General features: G+C 40.0%; 1 protein-coding gene across 1 annotated transcript; it reads left to right on the top strand.

The window, feature by feature from the left end:
* The first annotated feature begins 900 nt into the window (after nt 1-900).
* Nucleotides 901-17,476, top strand: LOC124135151 (mesoderm-specific transcript homolog protein-like). The gene is made up of 12 exons (XM_046500371.2): nt 901-1,040; nt 2,012-2,177; nt 3,684-3,757; nt 5,135-5,212; nt 6,301-6,431; nt 7,434-7,501; nt 8,111-8,151; nt 9,762-9,832; nt 11,082-11,177; nt 14,896-14,975; nt 15,316-15,379; nt 15,910-17,476. Exons 2-12 carry the CDS (start codon nt 2,024-2,026, stop codon nt 16,046-16,048), a joined length of 996 nt encoding a protein of 331 aa, XP_046356327.2. The 5' UTR covers nt 901-1,040; nt 2,012-2,023; the 3' UTR covers nt 16,049-17,476.
* The last annotated feature ends 3,197 nt before the right edge of the window (nt 17,477-20,673 follow it).

Genomic DNA, 20,673 nt, shown 5'->3' on the forward strand with positions numbered 1-20,673 from the left:
ATGTTATGTTGCTGAAATATTCTAACCGTTTCCTTATCAACATGACAAAAATCATTGATATCATATCGACAACTTTTTTTTAAAGATTTCTCCGCCTTCATCGCATGAAAATAAACATGCATGAATACAACTGATTCGCAATTTGTTCTTTCGATTTCAACGTTAGTATTCTACGCGTGAAAGGGAATCCGAGGTTATGTTTGAAAATGAAGGTTCGTGTCTTTTTACTATCCAATATGATATCTAAGGATTGGGATGTCTGAGAGGCATATACAATTTTATTATTTCAATTAGAACTTCGGTGTTATGCCAGCGTGCTCTGATTGTGCGAAGATGCCAAATGCAGCGTGACGTCATCTGAAACTGACGTCATCCATTGTTCATGACGTCGCAAACGATTTTTATGTTACATGTTTCCCAATGGAATTCTGGAGGAAATGTTGACACAAGGAAACCCACCTTTTTCTACATTTACTCAGAAAAATGTCCCCGGTAATATAAAAAAAACCCCGGGTATTATATATTATAGTCTTATGAGCAACACGTGTGTCCATTTTGTAGTCAATTTCATCGTCATGACCTGCACGTGAACAACATGCGTACACCCTCTCTACCCTCGCGTTTTGTGAGTTGGTTCAACTTATGCTGGATTACCAGCGGTACCTCTGCCACAGGCCAGCGCCATATGACGATTACACTCCATTCAACAACTTACACAGTCAACACATTCGTTTACAACGCGTTCGTTTACAGACACGGAAGACTTTTGGTCATGTGATATGAAAATTATCCGGTAGCAGTTGCGTTATGAACAGGAGTCCATATCTAAAAACAGACGCCCTCAAGCATATTCATGACCCTTCGGGCTCGCGTGTGGAGATGGTCATGAATATGCATGAGGGCGTCTATTTTTAGATACGGACTCCTGTGCGTAATGCAAAGTCATGTTTGCAAATAATGCTAAGTCATCACTTGTGCGGACCTGCATATGAACACAAAGCCCTGTAAACATCATCAGCGGACGTGCAGGGGCAGTGCTTGTGAGATTTTCATTTCATTGCATATCGCATTTAATATAACGTTCTATCGTGTATTTTTTCCATTAATAATTCAGAAACAGAGCTGTATGACATACTATGCTTGTAAAATATTTTTGATGGTGTTTCCAAATGGAACTAGTAGAAACACATTTTTTGGCTTTGTGTCTGGTTAGAATATGAGTGACAGGTCGTCCACAATCTCATATGAACCCGTGAAGATCCATGAATAGGTCTTCAGCAACCCATGCTTGCCGTAAAAGGCGACTATGCTTGTCGTGAGAGGCGACTAACGGGATCGGGTGGTCAGGCTCGCTGACTTGGTTGATGCATGTCATTGTGTCCCAATTACGTAGATCGATGCTCATGATGTCAAACACTGGATTGTCTAGTCCAGATTCGATTATTTACAAACATTATTTACGATCATTTACATACATTTACCGTCATATAGCTGGAATATTGCTGAGTTCGGCGTTAAACAACAAACAAACAAACAATGTCATATGAAGCTCAAACGATAATCGCAGTTTGGAGTAACAGAATAAATAAAAGTAAGAATGCCATCGCTATACAGATGCCAACTATTAGTCGTATGTCCCCTGAGGGAGAGAAACGGGTAATGTCGTCTGCTCACTGCAGGGTAGTGTCGTCTGCTAGCACAGCTGGCTTTGATCGGACGTGTTATCAGCGAGGCCTAGAAAGTTCCGAAAGACAGATATCGTGGAAACCCCCCACTCAAAAAGTTAGCTGCATTTATAGTCTTGGCCTACAAAAACACACACTACCTATCTGATTGATATATTCTCAGTATGCATAATTATATCTTTGCAAATGTTTGTGGACGTGTCACCAGTGATTACCATTGACAATAGTCTGTAGCGTCCATGGTATTACCGAGACGTGAGTTACTGTTAGTTTTACTGTACTGTGTCGCCATGCACGAATCTAATCCACGGTGTCTGTTGCAACAGGAGTTCTGAACGATGGTGTCGGTGTTGCAAGTTGCTGTGGTGGTGTTGGGTGTTGCCATTGCAGTGTTCCTATTCTACCCTCCACCTCCGTTTTCTCAAAGACTGTTGTCATGGAAACAGAGAGGCAAACTATACAAACATAATGACCTGGAGGTATTCTATATTGGTAATGATGCCTTTATGCTACCAGTGATAAAAAGATCAAACTTTAATCAGATCTCACCTTTAGCATTAGAAATTTGATTGGTAAGATATGTAGACAATATAGACATTCTGTTTCCCTCCCTTCCCTTCCATCTCATGTATAGATCCAAATGTATACAGTGAGGCAGTCAGTCCATCTCCTGTATAGATCCAAGTATATATAATGTAGACATTCTGCTTCCCTCCCCAGGGGAGGCGATCAGTCTATCTTCTGTATAGATCCCTGTGTATACAATGTAGACATTTTGTTTCCCCCCCTAGATGAGGAAGTCAGTGCATCTCCTGTATAGATCCCAGTGTGTACAATGTAGACATTCTGTTTCCCTCCCCAGATGAGGCAGTCAGTCCATCTCCTGTATAGATCCCAGTGTATACAATCTAGACATTCTGTTTCCCTCCTAAGATGAAGCACTCTGTGCATCTCCTGTATAGATCCCTGTGTATACAGTGTAGACATTCTGTTTCCCTCCCCAGATGAGGCAGTCAGTGCATCTCCTGTATAGATCCCAGTGTGTATAATGTAGACATTCTGTTTCCCTCCCCAGATGAGGCAGTCAGTGCATCTCCTGAATAGATCCCTGTGTATACAGTGTAGACATTCTGTTTCCCTCCCAAGATGAGGCAGTCAGTGCATCTCCTGTATAGATCCCTGTGTATACAGTGTAGACATTCTGTTTCCCTCTCAAGATGAGGCACTCTGTGCATCTCCTGTATAGATCCCTGTGTATACAGTGTAGACATTCTGTTTCCCTCCCAAGATGAGGCAATCAGTGCATCTCCTGTATAGATCCCAGTGTGTACAATGTAGACATTTTGTTTCCCTCCCCAGATGAGGCAGTCAGTGCATCTCCTGTATAGATCCCTGTGTATACAGTGTAGACATTCTGTTTCCCTCCCAAGATGAGGCAGTCAGTGCATCTCCTGTATAGATAGCTGTGTATACAGTGTAGACATTCTGTTTCCCTCCCAAGATGAGGCACTCTGTGCATCTCCTGTATAGATCCCAGTGTAAACAGTGTAGACATTCTGTTTCCCTCCTCAGATGAGGCAGTCAGTGCATCTCCTGTATAGATCCCAGTGTGTACAATGTAGACATTCTGTTTCCCTCCCCAGATGAGGCAGTCAGTGCATCTCCAGTATAGATCCCAGTGTATACAATGAAGACATTCTGTTTCCCTCCCTAGATGAGGCAGGCAGTCCATCACCTGTATAGATCCCTGTGTATATAATGTAGACATTCTGTTTCCCTCCCTAGATGAGGCAGTCAGTGCATCTCCTGTATAGATCCCAGTGTATACAATGAAGACATTCTGTTTCCCTCCCTAGATGAGGCAGGCAGTCCATAACCCGTATAGATCCTAGTGTATACAATATAGACATTCTGTTTCCCTCCCCACATCAGACAGTCAGTCCATCTCCTGTATAGATCCCAGTGTATACAATGTAGACATTCTGTTTCCCTCCCTAGATGAGGCAGGCAGTGGGAAAGGAACCGTCTTCTGTCTACATGGTTTCCCAACATCCAGCTATGACTGGATCAAGGTAAGATTGTTCTGAAATAACACGAGGGAGGGAGGAGAAAAGTATGATTATTAATGATAGCTTTGACAGCATTAAAATTAGAGTCAAAAACACAATTTTAAGAAACGTATAATAGTCTTGGTTCTCAAGCACCGCCCGCATCATCATAAAGTCCGCCGCACGTTTCGTTTTTATTTCCAACAAAAAAAACCACACAAAAAAACAAATAAATCTTCAAATATTCCGCGTAACCAAGACACGACCACAGCGGTTTCGCCGAAAGTATTGTAAACAAAATATGGTTCCATACTAGCCATAGCAATGGATTTCCCTGCCAAGAACCAAAATGGTCTACCTTTTCTGTGACCTTGGAGCACAAGGATGTGAAAGATTTGTCCTCATATCCTCATATATCCAGTAACGGCGTTGAAGGAATGCCCGAAGGACTGTTTCCGCCGTTCTCGAGTCTCATTAAGATAAAAGAATCCCAAATACCTCATCCTTATAGTTATTGATGACAGTGTTGGAGGCCTACCAGGCTTGATGGATTGCAGCTGACAGAAGACTAAACATCAACTACTCCGTCAACGACATCTTGAAATGTTGCAGTTGGCAGACAGATTCCACCTTGGGGATCTGTTGGTAGCAACTCACCAGTCCTAGAAAACAGCATTAACATCACCTTTAGCCTGTTCGCGTAGGTCGCTGGTTTGACAGAAGTTCTCACACAGACTTTTGTTCCTCGTAAAGGCTAAGAGTAGCTTCCTGTCAGGTTTCGGCAGCAATTGTAGGCATAATGGCTTGCACCCTACTGCTGTTTCCTAGCAGATACCACATAATCTCCTTACGTGTCCTATAGAAGCAACCCAGTGGGCATCTCCTGTATAGATCCAAGTATATATAATGTAGACATTCTGTTTCCTTCCCCAGGGGAGGCAGACAGTCCATCTCCTGGATAGATCCCAGTGTATACAATGTAGACATTCTGTTTCTCTCCCTAGATGAGGCAGTCAGTCCATCTCTTGGATTCGTGCTTCAACATTGAAATAAGAGTGGTTATTGGTTAATGGTTGGATTTGAAAGTTGTGTTGATGTTGAAATGTCAACATTGAATCAACATCAAATATCAATGTTGAAACAATGTTGATACAATGTTTTCAACGTAGCAACTTCAGATCAACCAAATTCAACATTGAAACAATGGCATGTGCTTTCTGGAAGGAGACGTAGGGCAAGAACTGTGAACTGGTGACAGTGATCCAGGGTGCGTTTATGCAGTTTTCACTCTGTTATGAATATCGAAGGTAAGAAGGAAATTGCATACTGTTGTAACAGGATTTTAAAAATTTTATCACATGATATATGAAATATTAAAGTTTCTGTAAATATACATTTCAGATTATGCCATACCTGAAGGATCAGTTTGCTCGTGTTGTCCTTGTGGACTTCCCAGGCATGGGCTTCAGTGAGAAACCGGTGAGTTGACACCTCATCCTGCTGCTAATTAGACTGTGAAATTGTAGCTGAGAACTGCTCCGCTGTTACAAGTCAATCTACTGTTGTCTAATACATACATCAACCCAACAGTAACTTTCACATGGAGTTCGATGCCAATTTTACACCGGCTTCTACAAGCTCTCTCAAGAGTACATATTACGGAATATGATCAAATTGTTAATACGATTTCCAAATCCGTTTATATTTATGTATACCAGATATTTTAATTGATAATGTTTTCTGTCAAATTTATTGCCTTGGTCGCTGAAGATATTTTTAGACTTTATTTTTATAAGGCCTCTTTTCGCTAACATATTTTTTTCAAAGCCTTTGGTGGTCAAACAGCAGCCTGTAGTTGTCATCAGGGACAGCTGATTGGATCAGGTGGTTCCGTGACTTGGTTGATTGCAAGTCACTGTATACCAGATGCAAGGAGCAATGCTCATGATGTCAGTCACTGGATTGTCTGGTCGATTATTTACGCACTGGCATTAAATCACATGCAAACAAACAGCAGTCCAAATAGATGTAGAAATAAAAAAAAATGTAAACCTGTTGATAAGTGATAGTCTCACCGTTTCATGTTGTGATGGGTTTTTTCGGTTACTATAATTAGTTAAAGGACTGGAGTGAGTGAGTTTGGTTTAACGTCGCTTTAAACAGACAGTATTCCTGTTATATCACGGCGTGTCAGCTTAATGTGGGCGGAAAGTGGTGCAGGTCTTAGACGTTTACCACTTCGGTGATACCAATGGGCACGGGTATGGTGCTGACAAACTAGAAACATAATCGGAGCGAACCGGGATTCGATCCCACAATCATAGGTTGCCCAAGGGACGTACCAAAGGGATGCAACTCTGCACAGCGAATCGCGGCACCTTAGACGACAGGGCCACCCGTGCCCCCGTTTACAGACTGGAAAGAAGACAATATTTTGTAAATTTCAGTTTTGGGAAGGCATATGCAAGTAATTGAAGTACATAAAGACATGCCATAAACATGACTCGATGATGCTAAGATCAGTTCAGTCTTCTTGATGTTATCACTTCTCGTGTTTTTATCCACAGGGAGACTACAACTATTCCGTATTTGATCATGCAGACGTGGTAGAAGGGCTGGCACAATCCTTGGCAATTTCCTCAACACACATCCTGGCACATGACCTTGGCGACACGATAGCACTGGAGCTTGTTGCAAGGTGAATATCACATCACTGTGAATGACCCGGAGAGCAGAATGTCGGGGGTTCAATCCCCGGCTGCGTCAAACCAAAAGACGTGTAAAGATGGTACTTGTTGTTACCCTGCCTGCCACTTTGCATCAAGGGGCTAAAACAAAGACTGGTCTGCTCGTTGTCAGTATACTGTATCTGAATGGGGCATTCATGTATTCATGCGGCGTGGTATCTCAGTGGGCTAGCACTATAAAATCGGCATTAGTCTGGATTAGTAGTATACAAGCAGCAGCACACACGGTTACAATGATGTTCAAATCATCAAATGACATCATCAATCTCTGTGCTGCTGAAGCTGGTGAGTAGTACTCAGGGCTTGATCTGAAGAACTTGATTTAACTTTCACAAGGTGCATGTTGATATGAAAACCAAGTTGCACAAAACAAAACCAGGTTACACCCTGGTCCCATAAATTTATCACAGTTTAAACATAGGCTTGACTTCTGCCAGCTTTGACGCACTGCTGTAAAACGTCATAGCAACATGTGCACATAATCGTAAGGTACCCATAGTTTGACGACATCGAGCCCAAGTATGGAAAAGTTGTTCGGTAAGAATGTATTGCCAATTTTGGTGTTGCTGATTTGTATGTTGCCATTCTTTGGTAGAGTGAGTGAGTGAGTATGGTTTTACGCTGCTTTTAGCAATATTCCAGCAATATCACGGCGGGGGACACCAGACATGTGGAAGAAAGAGAGAGAGACAGAATGAGAGAAGTGGAAGAAAGAGAGAGAAATAATGAGAGAAGTTGAAGAGAGAGAGAGAGAGAGAGAGAGAGAGAGAGAGAGAGAGAGAGAGAGAGAGAGTGTGTGTGTGTGTGTGTACAATAAGGGTGAGAGGGGATAGAGTCAACATTTATTTTCAGTGCAGTTTATATGCAGGACATTGTTCTCTGAAGACTGTCTGTGCTCCTAGGCCTAGGTAAATTTGTCTGACATGTTTTAATGTGTCCTTGTTGGTCTCCAGATACAAGGAAAGACTGGAGAGATCGGAGACAGGGCTGGTCCTGACATCATTATGTTTGACCAATGCTGGTGAGAAGGGTTTATGTGAATGTTTCCATAATATTTATGAAAGTATTAATGTTTAATATGTTGAAAAAGGGGTTACGCACATCCCTGCACCCCGACATATTTATCATTTATGGGATTGGTTGATTGTCAGTGATTTGGTGCTGACGGTCGTGCATTGGAAGTAATTTAATGACATTGTTTTAAGATAACTATATCACCACGATATGGCTGAAATAATGCCGATGTGACGTTAAATTTTAACTCACTCACTCACGAAGATAACTATAAAATACCATCAACAATTAATTGGAACATTTTTTATGCCTTATAGAGATCAGTTTAACATTTAGGATACTAATACTGTTTTTTGTGCATTTGTACATATGTTTTTTATTTGTATGCGATACACTTAAAGATATGGAAATGAAGAGTTGTTGTACTTTGACATGACGTTAATTACTTAAATGTAAAGTATTACAGCTAGCTTGCAACATTTGCTGGTATCAATGCCTTCGTTACAGTTTGATAAGTTTATTTGGACTTCATCTGTTGATCTTTGTGTCCAGACCTTGAACATTGTCTGATATGTAGGAGAGTTGTTTAGATGTATGTCAACATGTTGTGTTCCAGGACTCTTCCCAGGGAAATTCTATCCACGACTAGTTCAGAGGGTCTGTATCTGCTGAGGTTGTAATGCAGTTCATATCTCAATTGTTAAGTTGTAATACAGTACATATCTCAGTTGTAAGGTTGTAATGCGATGCATATCTCAAAAGTAAGGTTGTCATACAATACATGTACATATCTCAATAGTAAGGTTGTAATACAATACATATCTCAATAGTAAGGATGTAATACAATGCATATCTCAACAGTAAGGTTGTAATACAATACATATCTCAATAGTAAGGTTGTCATACAATACATGTACATATCTCAATAGTTAGGATGTAATACAATACATATCTCAGTAGTAAGGTTGTAATACAATACATATCTCAGTAGTAAGGTTGGAATACAATACATATCTCAATAGTAAGGTTGTAATACAAAATACATCTCAATAGTAAGGTTGTAATACTATGCATATCTGAATAGTAAGGTTGTAATACAAAACATATCTCAATAGTAAGGTTGTAATACGATACATATATCAATAGTAAGGTTCTAATTCAATGCATATCTTAATAGTTATGTTGCAATCCAATACATATCTCTATAGTAAGGCTGTGATACAATGCATATCTCAGTGATGAGGTTGCGATACAATACATATCTCAATAGCAATTTTGCAGTATGATGCATATCTCAATAGTTAATTGTGATACACTCCACATCTCAATAGTAAGATACCAGTGAAGTTCAAGGTTAGAATAGGTCTTCAGCAACCCATGCTTGCAATAAAAAGCGCCTGTGCTTGTCGTAAGAGGCGACTAATGGGATCGGGTGGTCAGGCTCGCTGACTTGGTTAATGCATTTCATCGATCCCAATTGCGTAGATCGATGATCATGATGTCAGTCGCTGGATTGTCTGGTCCATATCTCGAAAGAAGGTCACCATAATAGATATAACTTCATGGTGAAGTAACCATACAATACATGTCTCAATAGTACGGTTGTGGTATAATACATGTCTCAATAGTACGGTTGTGGTATAATACATGTCTCAATTGTAAAGTCATGACACGATACATATCTCAAAAGACGTGATCCATATCTCTATGTCACTACATTTCCAAATTCAAAACCTCATGCTGACACATTTCATTTTCAAATGCAGTTTACAGGTATCAAATCTACTTTGAGAAACCTCTGAATTGACAACGCTATAGGTTTATCTGTAATCAATGTGCTCCGTGCATGTATATGCTCATCTGCCCACGTAGTGCATCATTTGCTTACAATTGAATTTACACTTGAAACATGGCTACATTTGCAACAGAGACGTTAATCCTCCTTATTGTCACATATCCAACTTGAGAAGTGTGAAACTGTTCTGAGTGAGTAAGTATTGTTTTACGCTGCTTTTAGCAATATTCCAGCAATATCACGGCGGGGGACACCAGAAATGGGCTTCACACATTGTACCCATGTCTGGAATCGAACCCGGGTCTTCGGCGTGACGAGCGAACGCTTTAACCACTAGGCTACCCGACCGCCCCGAAACTGTTCTGTATGTTGAAGGACACAGAGTGGTGTTTATGCTCTGTCAGTAGCACACGTAAAATCAAGTAATTCAATCTCTTCTTGTTAGTAGCTGTGTAGGACTCTTTTGTTGTAGGTTTTTCTGATTCCGGTTATTGGCAGAATCGCAGCAAGATTTTCGTTTTTCTGGCTCTTCAGAAACGGAGGGTAAGTGATTGAGTGAATGTAAAGTGATACTGTTGGCAGCAACATTACAGCAATATTACAGCAGCTTGCTACATAAAATCGGCCCAAAACCAATCCAATTAAAATCAGATCGTGGTTCTCGCTACCGCTAAACAAATATCTGAGGACATCCCATTACGGGTCACGTCCGGCCGACCTTTCGCGAACTTTGACCGACCAATGGAATGACTAACAAGAAGTCGACAATAGCCATTCAAAAGGCAGCTTAGTCGAGTTTTATGGCACGAGTTTCAAACTGGCGCCTACGCTTCGAAACATAATTTGACATATACTCGATTAAAAAAATATAAACTGAACAAAAGAATATTCTGGAATGGCTAATAGATGGTCCAGATTGTATGGATACAGACATAAAGCCCATAACTGTCGTTCGGAATACCCTGTGTGGTTGTTCCATGGGGATTCCAGGTTAGAATAGGTCCCCATCAACCTATGCTGGTCGTACCATGGGGATTCCAGGTTAGAATAGGTCTCCATCAACCTATGCTGGGTGTACCATGGGGATTCCAGGTTAGAATAGGTCTCCATCAACCTATGCTGGTCGTACCATGGGGATTTCAGGTTAGAATAGGTCCCCTTCAACCTATGCTGGTCGTACCATGGGGATTCCAGGTAAGAATAGGTCCCCTTCAACCTATGCTGGTCGTACCATGGGGATTCCAGGTTAGAATAGGTCTCCATCAACCTATGCAGGTCGTACCGTAGGATTCCAGGTTAGAATAGGTCCCCTTCAACCTATGCATGTCGTACCGTAGGATCCAGGTTAGAATAGGTCTCCATCAACCTATGCCGGTCGTACCATAGGGAATCCAGGTTAGAATAGGTCCCCTTCAACCTATGCTGGTCGTACCGTAGGATTCCAGGTAAGAATCCAGGTCGTAGGAGGCAACCAAATGGATCAGCTAGTAAGGCTTGGTCACTTGATTCACAGCATGTCATAGCACCCCAAGGGCATGGATCATTGTCTGCTGAAGACTCTTTTATTTACAGGCAATTGTCAAAAGCTGGAATATTGCTGAGTGCAGCGTTAAACAAACCAACTGAAATATATCAATTTGATGACTTAAAGATTTGGATAAAAACGACTTGAATGTATACTGAGATTTTGCGTTAATCATTCATTAACAATTTGTACTTATAACCCCAATTTAGTCAAATAAAAACTGAATGTTTAAGTGTTAATTATCACAAGATACATTTTGATATTTAGATTCGGAGAAGTATTTGGAACCAAGCCGACGTATGAAGACTTTGAGGATTTCTACGCTGCTATCAGATACCGAGATGGTAATAATGCTCTGCCAGGGTATGTATGATCCTTGGAGTGAGTGAGTGGGTATGGTTTTACGCCGCTTTTAGCAATATTCCAGCAATATCACGGCGGGGGACACCAGAAATGGGCTTCACACATTGTACCCATGTCGGGAATCGAACCCTGGTCTTTGGCTTGACGAGCGAACGCTTTAACCACTAGGCTACTCGACCGCCCCTATGATCCTTGGAAACCCAGAGATGCCAACTGTTTCAATTTTAGCGTACACACAATTTATGGATACTACATACTTCCTTACAATACTCTGTCTTGCGTGAAAACAGTATAAAAATCTACACCGAAACATTGCTGTTACAGTATAATAAAGAAGTTGTTATCCACACATTGTGTATATTTTGTCATCTGTCAACTTCTAAGAAAAAGCCTGTCTAACAATTCATTTCAACTTAGAATCCTTGCTGGAATGAGAACCAAATTCTGCAAATACGTATCATTCAGTGAATTCTGAATTCAGTGAGAAAAATATCCTCTGTAAAATAGACTTGTATTTATACCCGCTACTGGCATTGTCACACATACAACCACTTAATAATGAACAATAGGAAGGTCTAGAGTTTATTGAGTTTGCATGAGAAATGCAATGTAAATGATGATATATTTTCATCAAAACCCACCTGTCAAACCTGCTAAAAATGATTACTAATTGTTTTAACTACTAATATTTCTGAGATATATTTCCTCAGTTAGGGGTTACCATTACCTCAACAATGTACCTTGTCTCTTTCTGAATGGGATCATATCTTAGAAGAATTCATGATTGCGTCACTTGCTGCCCTGATATAAAACTAACATCTAGTCTCTGAAATGAGGGGCGGTCGGGTAGCCTAGTGGTTAAAGCGTTCCCTCATCACGCCGAAGACCCGGGTTCGATTCCCGACATGGCTACAATGTGTGAAGCCCATTTCTGCTGTCTCCCGCCGTGATATTGGTGGAATATTGCTAAATGCGGCGTAAAACCAAACTCACTCTGAACTGAACATATTTTACAGAAACAAACAGTTGTTAAATAATAGTTATAAAATATAATAAAAAGGCGCCTTTCTTCATTTTAAGATACTGCAGTTAGCTAGACTTGCCAAATATTATTGACTTGCAAGGGCTGTATTGGATATATTTGTTTCAGAATCTGTATGACAGACCAGGGGTCCGGAAAATTTAAAATCCCAATCGGACGTTTGCATTTAGGCCACGCCCCCTTCAAATAGCGTATGTTAGTACGACTTTTCACACACATTACAAGTTTACGTATTCATAATATGATGAATTATGAATTGTTTCAATTTAAATTGTTTAATTCACCGGACAATTAATAACAAATAATATCATTTTTAGATTTACATGGAAAACATACGTTTGTTTCTTTTATAATAACGATCTGTTAACGTAGTGAACGGTCTTATTAATATTCATGAGTTATATTCATGAGTCTGCTCAAGTGTACGCGTTGTAACATTTGGATCGAGACTATTATCCCATATTTGGTTATCACGTGACCTCACGGGAATTTTTTTTTTTAAACTAAAGATTTTTTTAAAAACAAGACATAATTTAATCACAAATAAAAAAATATCGTTGATAGCAATAGTTATTTGAATACTTTTTTCATCTGTACTTATTTATTGACCATAAAAAAATTGGATATCGATCGTCCGAGAAAGCAAAATGGCGGTCAATCAAGATTCAATATACGACTAGCTACTGAAAACGATAAAATCTGCAAATCCTCATTGTATGTCAACCAAGTGAAAGTCGTTAGCCACGACTTACAAAATGATCGTCCAGACTTTGAGGGTTTGGCAGATCCGCTAGACTGATCTCCATCGGTCGACTGGCTGTCGTCACGCTTTCGCTTCTTGTCTGAGGTTACGTACCGTAGCATTGTGAGGTTAATGAGGTACATCGATGATGCAAGGTATTAATGTACAGTTGTAAACACCTTTCACTCAAATTAACAAGATGTTCTCAGTAATTAATCCTCGATTAATCAGTGTCAACTCAGTTTATTGCCTATTACAGTGATTTGGACTATCATGTAGGTACGATGTATTTACAGCAATCAAACAAACAAAGCTTGTCAGTGTAGTAAATCTTCATTGTGTTGCAACTGCAGACAGAAACTGATCAGTCCTAACTGTTGATCATGTCCGGTCAAAATTTAAGAATGTCCGGACAATACTTTTTAAAATGTCCGGTAGGCAATATTTTAAAACGGACATTTGAGATTCCCAATCGGACATGTCCGGCGCATATGACGGTTTCCGGACCCCTGTGACAGACTATCCTGATATGGGTGTAGTATCATGAAGCTTGGCATTTATACTGTTCAGTAGAAATCAGGACACACTTTTAAAGTTCTAGTCATGGGTGCTGGGAAGACATTCAGTTGGTGTCTTATGTCATGAAAGACCAGCTTTCTTGGTCTTTCGTTATCACTTTGATGTTGAAAACATCTTCATCACGTGTTCATTGACGCACTCACCTTAATAAGCAAACGGCATTACAGGATGTGACATCATATTGACAGATATTGAAGCGTCGGTGAAATCAATGTCTCATGTAAAATATCTGGTAGCTCTGCCTCAGCTGATACCTGTCATCTGTGTCGTTTTCCATATAGAAATAGGTCTGTATTGATACCTGTTACCTTAGATATCGGGGTTTGTGATACCCTTCTACCTAGGCAACTGACTCTTACCACTCTTTAGTTCTGGGGGATGATGTAGCTCGTCAGGTTTGTTGTTCAATTCCAATTATTGTAGAATGCAGGATCAGCATTAAACACAATAGGTCCTCAGATGATTTTCTGTTGCCTGATTGATATCATCTTCCTGAGGTAAGGGAGTCAACTAACCATAAAAGTCCAGTTTTCACTCTGACATGGTTCTCACTGGAATTTCTCGGCTTGATCGTAGCGCCACCAGTAGTTATTACGAGTTGTGTCCCTTCGCTGTCTCTCCTATTGACCAATCAGATGCCGCCTCTAGTGTCACTTGCATTTGCTTCAAACAAAATGGCGGTGCCCAGTTAGGACGATCTGATCAATAATCAAGATCTATATTGTGATAAAAAAAAGGGTCTTATATCACAAAGTGCATCAAATCACACGAGCACCTTGATTAAAAACATGAAAAGATTTGAAAAATATATTTTGACGCCGAGTTGGCGGTGCACATGCTTTGGAAGTCGACCGAAATCTGCAGGACTGTTTACGAACCGGATTTCGATTTCGTTACGCGATTTTGATTAATCTATGCATAGACGCATTAGTCCAGCCAAAATATAACTCCATAATACCAGCCTAGTTTGGCAAGGGTGGATACTGGACTTTTGAAGTCAGTTACCTCACTTTCCTCAGGAAGATGTGTGGACTGATGTCTTCACAACACATTTATAGATGAAACACTGATGTCAACTGTGACTTGTAACTGTGACTTGTAACTTTCAGTAGATCAACTTTCAAAATACAGAGAGAGAACCTTTCTGGTCAGCGGGGAGACTCGAAATCCAGCTCCATTCTCGGACAACTAACAAAATACTACCATCTTAATGTGTAGCTCCTCCCACTGAAATGAGTCATAACTTAGTCTCGTTGTCTGTTTGTCTCAACAAATACTTATTTCCACTTTGTCAGCCTGAAGTTGAGGAGGCATCCTACTGGGCCAAGGGAGATAACTCCATGTTGTTGTTTCAGTGTTCTTCACTTTATCAAGGAGAGATATGAAAATGAAGACAGATGGGTTCATGGCAGTCTAAAAGCATCACCCATTCCAGGTATAGTCAGCCAGCAAATGTGAAGCCGGATTCTTTCAAATAAACTTGATTCATTTTATCACTTGGTTTACGATATTTTGTTTAAAAAAACCTTTATTTTAAAGTGATTTCAAGTAAAAAGTTTCAATCGAATGAAAAAACATGTAAGAAGACCAAAAAGCAAAAGTTTTTAAAATTGTTATTGCAAAGTGAAAAGGTTATCTCAACTATACGGACCCACTTCATAATGAATTCAATCTTTGACATTAGTTGAAACAGACATGATGGCAAGACAATAAGTCATTTATTCAGCAGTTTTGTTTGGTGTGACGCAGTGCATCTTGACATAATGATGTTTCAGTGCTGATGGTGTATGGCCCTGCTGACCCAGTCAATCCTTCCTCGGTGTTTCCAGATCAGTTCAGGTCAGATAAAGAAATGCTTTTACTCCAGTAATTTTTCAGAGTAGAAAGACGTTTATTCTTACGGTGCACAGAAATCAAGATCTGGTACTCAATTTTGAAGAAAGTTTTGTTACAATTGAAGAAAATGATAATATTCTTCTGTAAAAAGTGGACGATTATTGACCGAAAAGTTGCTCGTCAACCAGTGGTATGTCTGGCCCAAGCTCAATTATTTAGAGGCCTACATGAAATAGCTGTCACATTGTCCGCAATCACAGCTGTGTAAAACCTTCTAGCGCCCCTTCTAGCCAGCAGGGGTTGTATACTTCCCAGGGAGTTGAGAATGATAACTGGATTGCAAATAACTATCAACCACTTGTGTGTCTGGCCCAAGCTCAATTATTTAGAGGCCTGCATGAAATAGCTGTAATATTGACCACTGTGGCATAAAAAATGTTTACACCCAGTCTCTATGTAAACATGCATGTGGCAATTTATGTCCAAGAAGATGACCTACTAATTTCCTCAATTGATTGTTGTATTTATTCCAGGAAAATCGTACCTCAACACAAGCTGGTTGTCCTAGACAAAAGCATCGGCCATTTCCCAATGTGGGAGGACCCGGACAATACAGGAAGGAGTTATATAGAGTTTATTAAGGGGCTGAGGTCCAACAAGCCCAAACATTGAGGGGTTATATCATAATTCATTTGACAAACAATAAAAAGATTCCCCTTTTCTTGCCAAATATATGTCAAAGTTATTGATATCAGATGTTTTATGATCACTCTGATTCAAAACCCTGTCTGTCAAGACCCGAGAGGTATACACTTGAGGGGTGTTTGGCAATAAAACGGGTGTCCTGGTGTGGCCATGGAACAAACAACAAGTAAAATAACATGCATGTTATTGGTGTTGAAACAGTGATTGAGTGCAGTTAATCTTACATGGAATGTCCAAACATTGATTGTGTCTTCCAGAAAAGAAATATCAGCTAAATTCAGACATGTGTCAAGTTATTTAGTTTCAATCATTTCAACCATACGCTTTTACATCAGATTGCACTTGCAGTGGGTATTATGTGCGTCCATTTACGATTTTGTTGCATATAATATGTATCTAAAGCCTCCAGGGACTTCTCCCATGCAAGGGGTTTAGCTGGCTGTAAAGGTCACCCTTGCTGAACTGGGCTGGAGTTATGACGTTAAATTTTGGCCGGAATTACGAGTCTATGTGTAGTCAAATCAAACGGCGTCTGCCGTGCAGTTTTTAGTCGATTGCAGGATTTTCAGAGCATTTTTACACATAGCTTGGCGTCAAGGCATGTTCAAAATCTCTCCATGTTTTGTAATCAAGGTGCTCAAGTGATTTGATGCACATCGCAAGGTGAGAACTATTTTATTACAATTAAGATCTTGATTATCGTTTAGATCGTCTTGACTTGGTGCCACCATTTTGTTTGGAGCAAATGCAAGTGATATGAGAGGTGGAATCGGATTGGTCAATAAGAGGGACATAACTTATAATAGCCACTGGTGGCGCTACGATCGAGCACTAAATTCCAGCCTTGTTCGGCAAGGGTCGAAACTGGACTTAGATAATCTATTTTGGTTTCTATATTTCAGCATGAGTATGCCACTCAGGATACAAAGGCAAATGTATTTCAGCTTCTGAAAGGGGAATATATGGTAAATAGTGCTTCTTCGTTTCCCAGGTGTCTTGTTGCGCAGTGCTTTGTTTACTCAAATGAAGGGTTATCTCCCTTGATTACAATTGATTTGTGCTTCTCTTCGATACCAACAGTTTGTGAATCGTTCAGTTGTCATGGTTACATATGACAACTACATCATTGAAAGAGGATAACAATGAGTTTTCCAGTTGAACTTCGTTATCTCAAATAGGTAGATTTGTGTGATTGTTTTTGATGAACTCAACCTGCTTATTTTGTTGTTTGTAATGAGTTGCAAAGTATTTCGTTTTATTGTAATTGCAGACATGTGATATACATTTATAAATGAGCCTTAATTGCTCCCTTATTAATTCATCAGATTTACAATGATTGTTTTATATTTTTTATGTTTACATAAACAAGAATAAATCATTCAATATTTTAGCACATTTTGGCGTTATGTTTTTGGTTTTCTACAGATACCGTGCTTATATCCGTACAGTTCATATCTTAGGCTACACATGACTTACTTACGAATTTTGACAGTGAAAAATTGGTCGGTAGGTCTAAAAACATTTTTTTTAAAGGCAGCGTACATGGTTTTTTTTTTATCATTGTTAAGTTGGATTTGGATGGTTAGGTGAAAATAAATTCTTGGCCTGGTTTGGATCTAAAATCTTACTATACAGTGCCTTTCGGTTTTATGGATTGATTGGTCTGATGGTTTTAACATTTATATTTGACTTGTTATGAAGATTTACACTGTTGGAAAATATTTGTTTTTGTCATATAAACGTCCCTTGGATTATTATTATTGTCAAAGCATTTTTATTGTCTTCGCCTTCGGCTGTATTATAAAAACAACCTTGTCATTCTGAAATTATTTTTTTCTGGATCTTTGAATTTTAGTGTTGATGCATCTGTAAACCCAAGCAAAAAAGTAAATCCTTATATCTGTCTGTAGCTTCTCTTCATGAAAGTGTGTGAGTCAACGAGCTTGATTTAACCTCGAACAGTAAATAATATAGTTTTACGATACAGTGGGCAGTGTTCTCATGTAATATGCCAATCCAATAAACCACGTTTCAGAATCTTATAAATATGCAACTGAGGTCACCTACTTTTAATCTCCATACATTGATTCAATGTCTGCCTGTTCATTCAACAAACGTTCCGATTAAGTTTGAATAGGGGTTTCCCTCAAAGTGAGTTATTATGTAGACAAACTTGGCTACAAATCATTAGGCGCTATATAATATATGGGATGGTTCACTCAAACACTGTGTTTACTTCACTGAGCGAATTATTGTGAGAATGACTTTATATGATAAAGAGATTATTGTCCTCGTGTGTTTCCATATGATAAATATCAAATATAAGGAATAACAAATATGCCTCGCATAATACAATTTTTATTCCCAGTGATATCTATGGCAGAAAAACGCACTCGGCTATAATCCATCTCTATCACTCACTGCGAGTCAGTTTAATATAGGAGGAAGGTTAACTGCTACAATTAAGACATCCTACAAAAGGTGGCTGAGCGGAAATAGGGTTTATCATTGCATTCAAGGTTATTGCACTCACACAGTGATGTGCGTGTGTCTTCGTGTCTCTGTCTGCTGATACTAGTCCGGAATAATGCAAGTTTTAACATGGGTACTTCCCTCAGACACAGTATACTGATTCTGAGCCAACCACTCCTTGTTTTATCGCGTTAATGCTGAGCACCAGGCAGGGTAACAACAAGTACCACCTACAGTCTTTTGGTATGACTCAGCAACTCTGCACAGTTAACAGCGTGCGGCTTAGACGACAGCCACCTTTGTCCCTGGCTGACAAGATGTTGTTGCTATCAACTAATTTAGTTTGTGGTTAGGTTCATATAAGCATACTCATGCAAGAAAACGCAATTAGACTTAGCATTTTATTAAAATAAGAACCGGTACATGGTTAGGCATATCGTATATTCAGATGTAATTTCGGGATGCATTGTTACATAGGTAAATAGTGACACTGCTATCACCCCTATCCGGGGGGTGGAATAGGTCTTCAGCAACCCATGCTTGTCGTAAGGGCTCAGTCACACATTCAGGATTTTTACTGCCGTCCTTGATAGGACCATTCCCGATTAAAATTTGTCAAAAGTCTGATCAAGATCCTTTGATTCGTTTCGGGAAATTAACAAATTTGTAAAAACATTTATCTAATCACGACAACAATCAGATATTGTTCAGGAAGCGTCCCGATTTAGCCGTTTCCAGTCGAATTCGTCCCGATTCTCCTGTTCTCAATCCGAATCTGATCCGATTTGTATCTTCCGCATCGTAAAAAACGAGACAGAGTCCCGATTCTCCCGAATGCTATCCGACAGAGATCAGACAGTGAACCGACAAAGACAGTTCGCATTCGGCAATATCTGGACTCAATCGACAAGAAACGGCAATGAACAATTTCTCCAAATCATACCCGTTCATCACGACAGCGCCCCGATCCACGGGGCACCGTCCAGACAACACAGGACATTGTTACGATTTTGACCCGATACAGCAGAATCTGTCGACATAGTCACGATTGTAGTCCGACTAGACAAAATCGGCTGAGTTTCCCGACTGTTACGGGACGCACCATACTGTCGGGAGTGCTAGGCCGACCTCTCTGGACCATTCCCGACCCGTAGGACTCTGTTACGAACGTATACGACTGCGTTCAGACAATGATAGGACATTCCATAACATTGAGGATAGTTATCAAACTTTTTCACTTTTCGTCTCGTAGCGCTGTCTGATCTCAAACGGGAGCCATAATGGGCACTGTGTGAACGCAGCCTAAGAGGCGACTATAACGGGATCGGGTGGTCAGGCTTGCTGACTTGGTTGATGCATGTCATCGTATCCCAATTGCGTGGATCGATGCTCATGATGTCAATCACTAGCAGATTGTCTGGTCCATACTCGATTATTTACAGACCGCCGTCGTATAGCTGGAATATTGCTGAGTGCGGCGTTAAACAAGAAACAACAACATATCTGCAATATAGATCTTAAATGCTCCAACACATGGCAGAATACCTTGAAATCCCCCACCTACTACATATATTCTGTACTACATGTTCATTATTCAACCTTGAATTGCTTGACAGCGTTATAAAGATCTTTATCGATACGTCGCCATTACAGTAAAATAAAGAAGTTGTTATCCATAAATTGTGTCTCCTTTATTTCAGAACTCAGTCAACTGACATAATACAAATAAAAGGACAATATATCTGAATTTGTTTTAAACGATTCAGTCGGACCCGTGAAGAGCGGGGGTGGAATAGGTCTTCAGCAACCCATGCTTGCCGAAAAAGGCGATTATGCTTGTTGTAAGAGGCGACTAACGGGATCGGGTGGTCAGGCTCGCTGACTTGGTTGATGCATGTCATCATATCACAATTGCGTGGATCGATGCTCATGATACTAATGACTGGATTGTCTGGTCCAGACTCGATTATTTACAGACCACCGTCATATAGCTGGAATATTGCTGAGTGTGGCGTTAAACATCAAACTAACAAATCATTATAATAGAGATATAGGTGACTATTTTTCAATAATTCCCACTGAAAATGTTTTCTATATAGTCATTGGCTTGTTTGTAGCAA

This window comes from Haliotis rufescens, unplaced genomic scaffold (assembly GCF_023055435.1).
Source record: "Haliotis rufescens isolate VD_foot unplaced genomic scaffold, xgHalRufe1.0.p SCAF_16, whole genome shotgun sequence".
In the NCBI taxonomy this organism is placed as follows: Eukaryota; Metazoa; Mollusca; class Gastropoda; order Lepetellida; family Haliotidae; genus Haliotis; species Haliotis rufescens.

Coding starts and splice junctions, on each gene's coding strand:
- LOC124135151 (XM_046500371.2), top strand. CDS start 2,024: ATGGTGTCGGTGTTGCAAGTTGCTGTGGTGGTGTTGGGTGTTGCCATT. Junction 6,432..7,433: donor GCACTGGAGCTTGTTGCAAG/GTGAATATCACA, acceptor GTTGGTCTCCAG/ATACAAGGAAAGACTGGAGA. Junction 9,833..11,081: donor TGGCTCTTCAGAAACGGAGG/GTAAGTGATTGA, acceptor TTTGATATTTAG/ATTCGGAGAAGTATTTGGAA.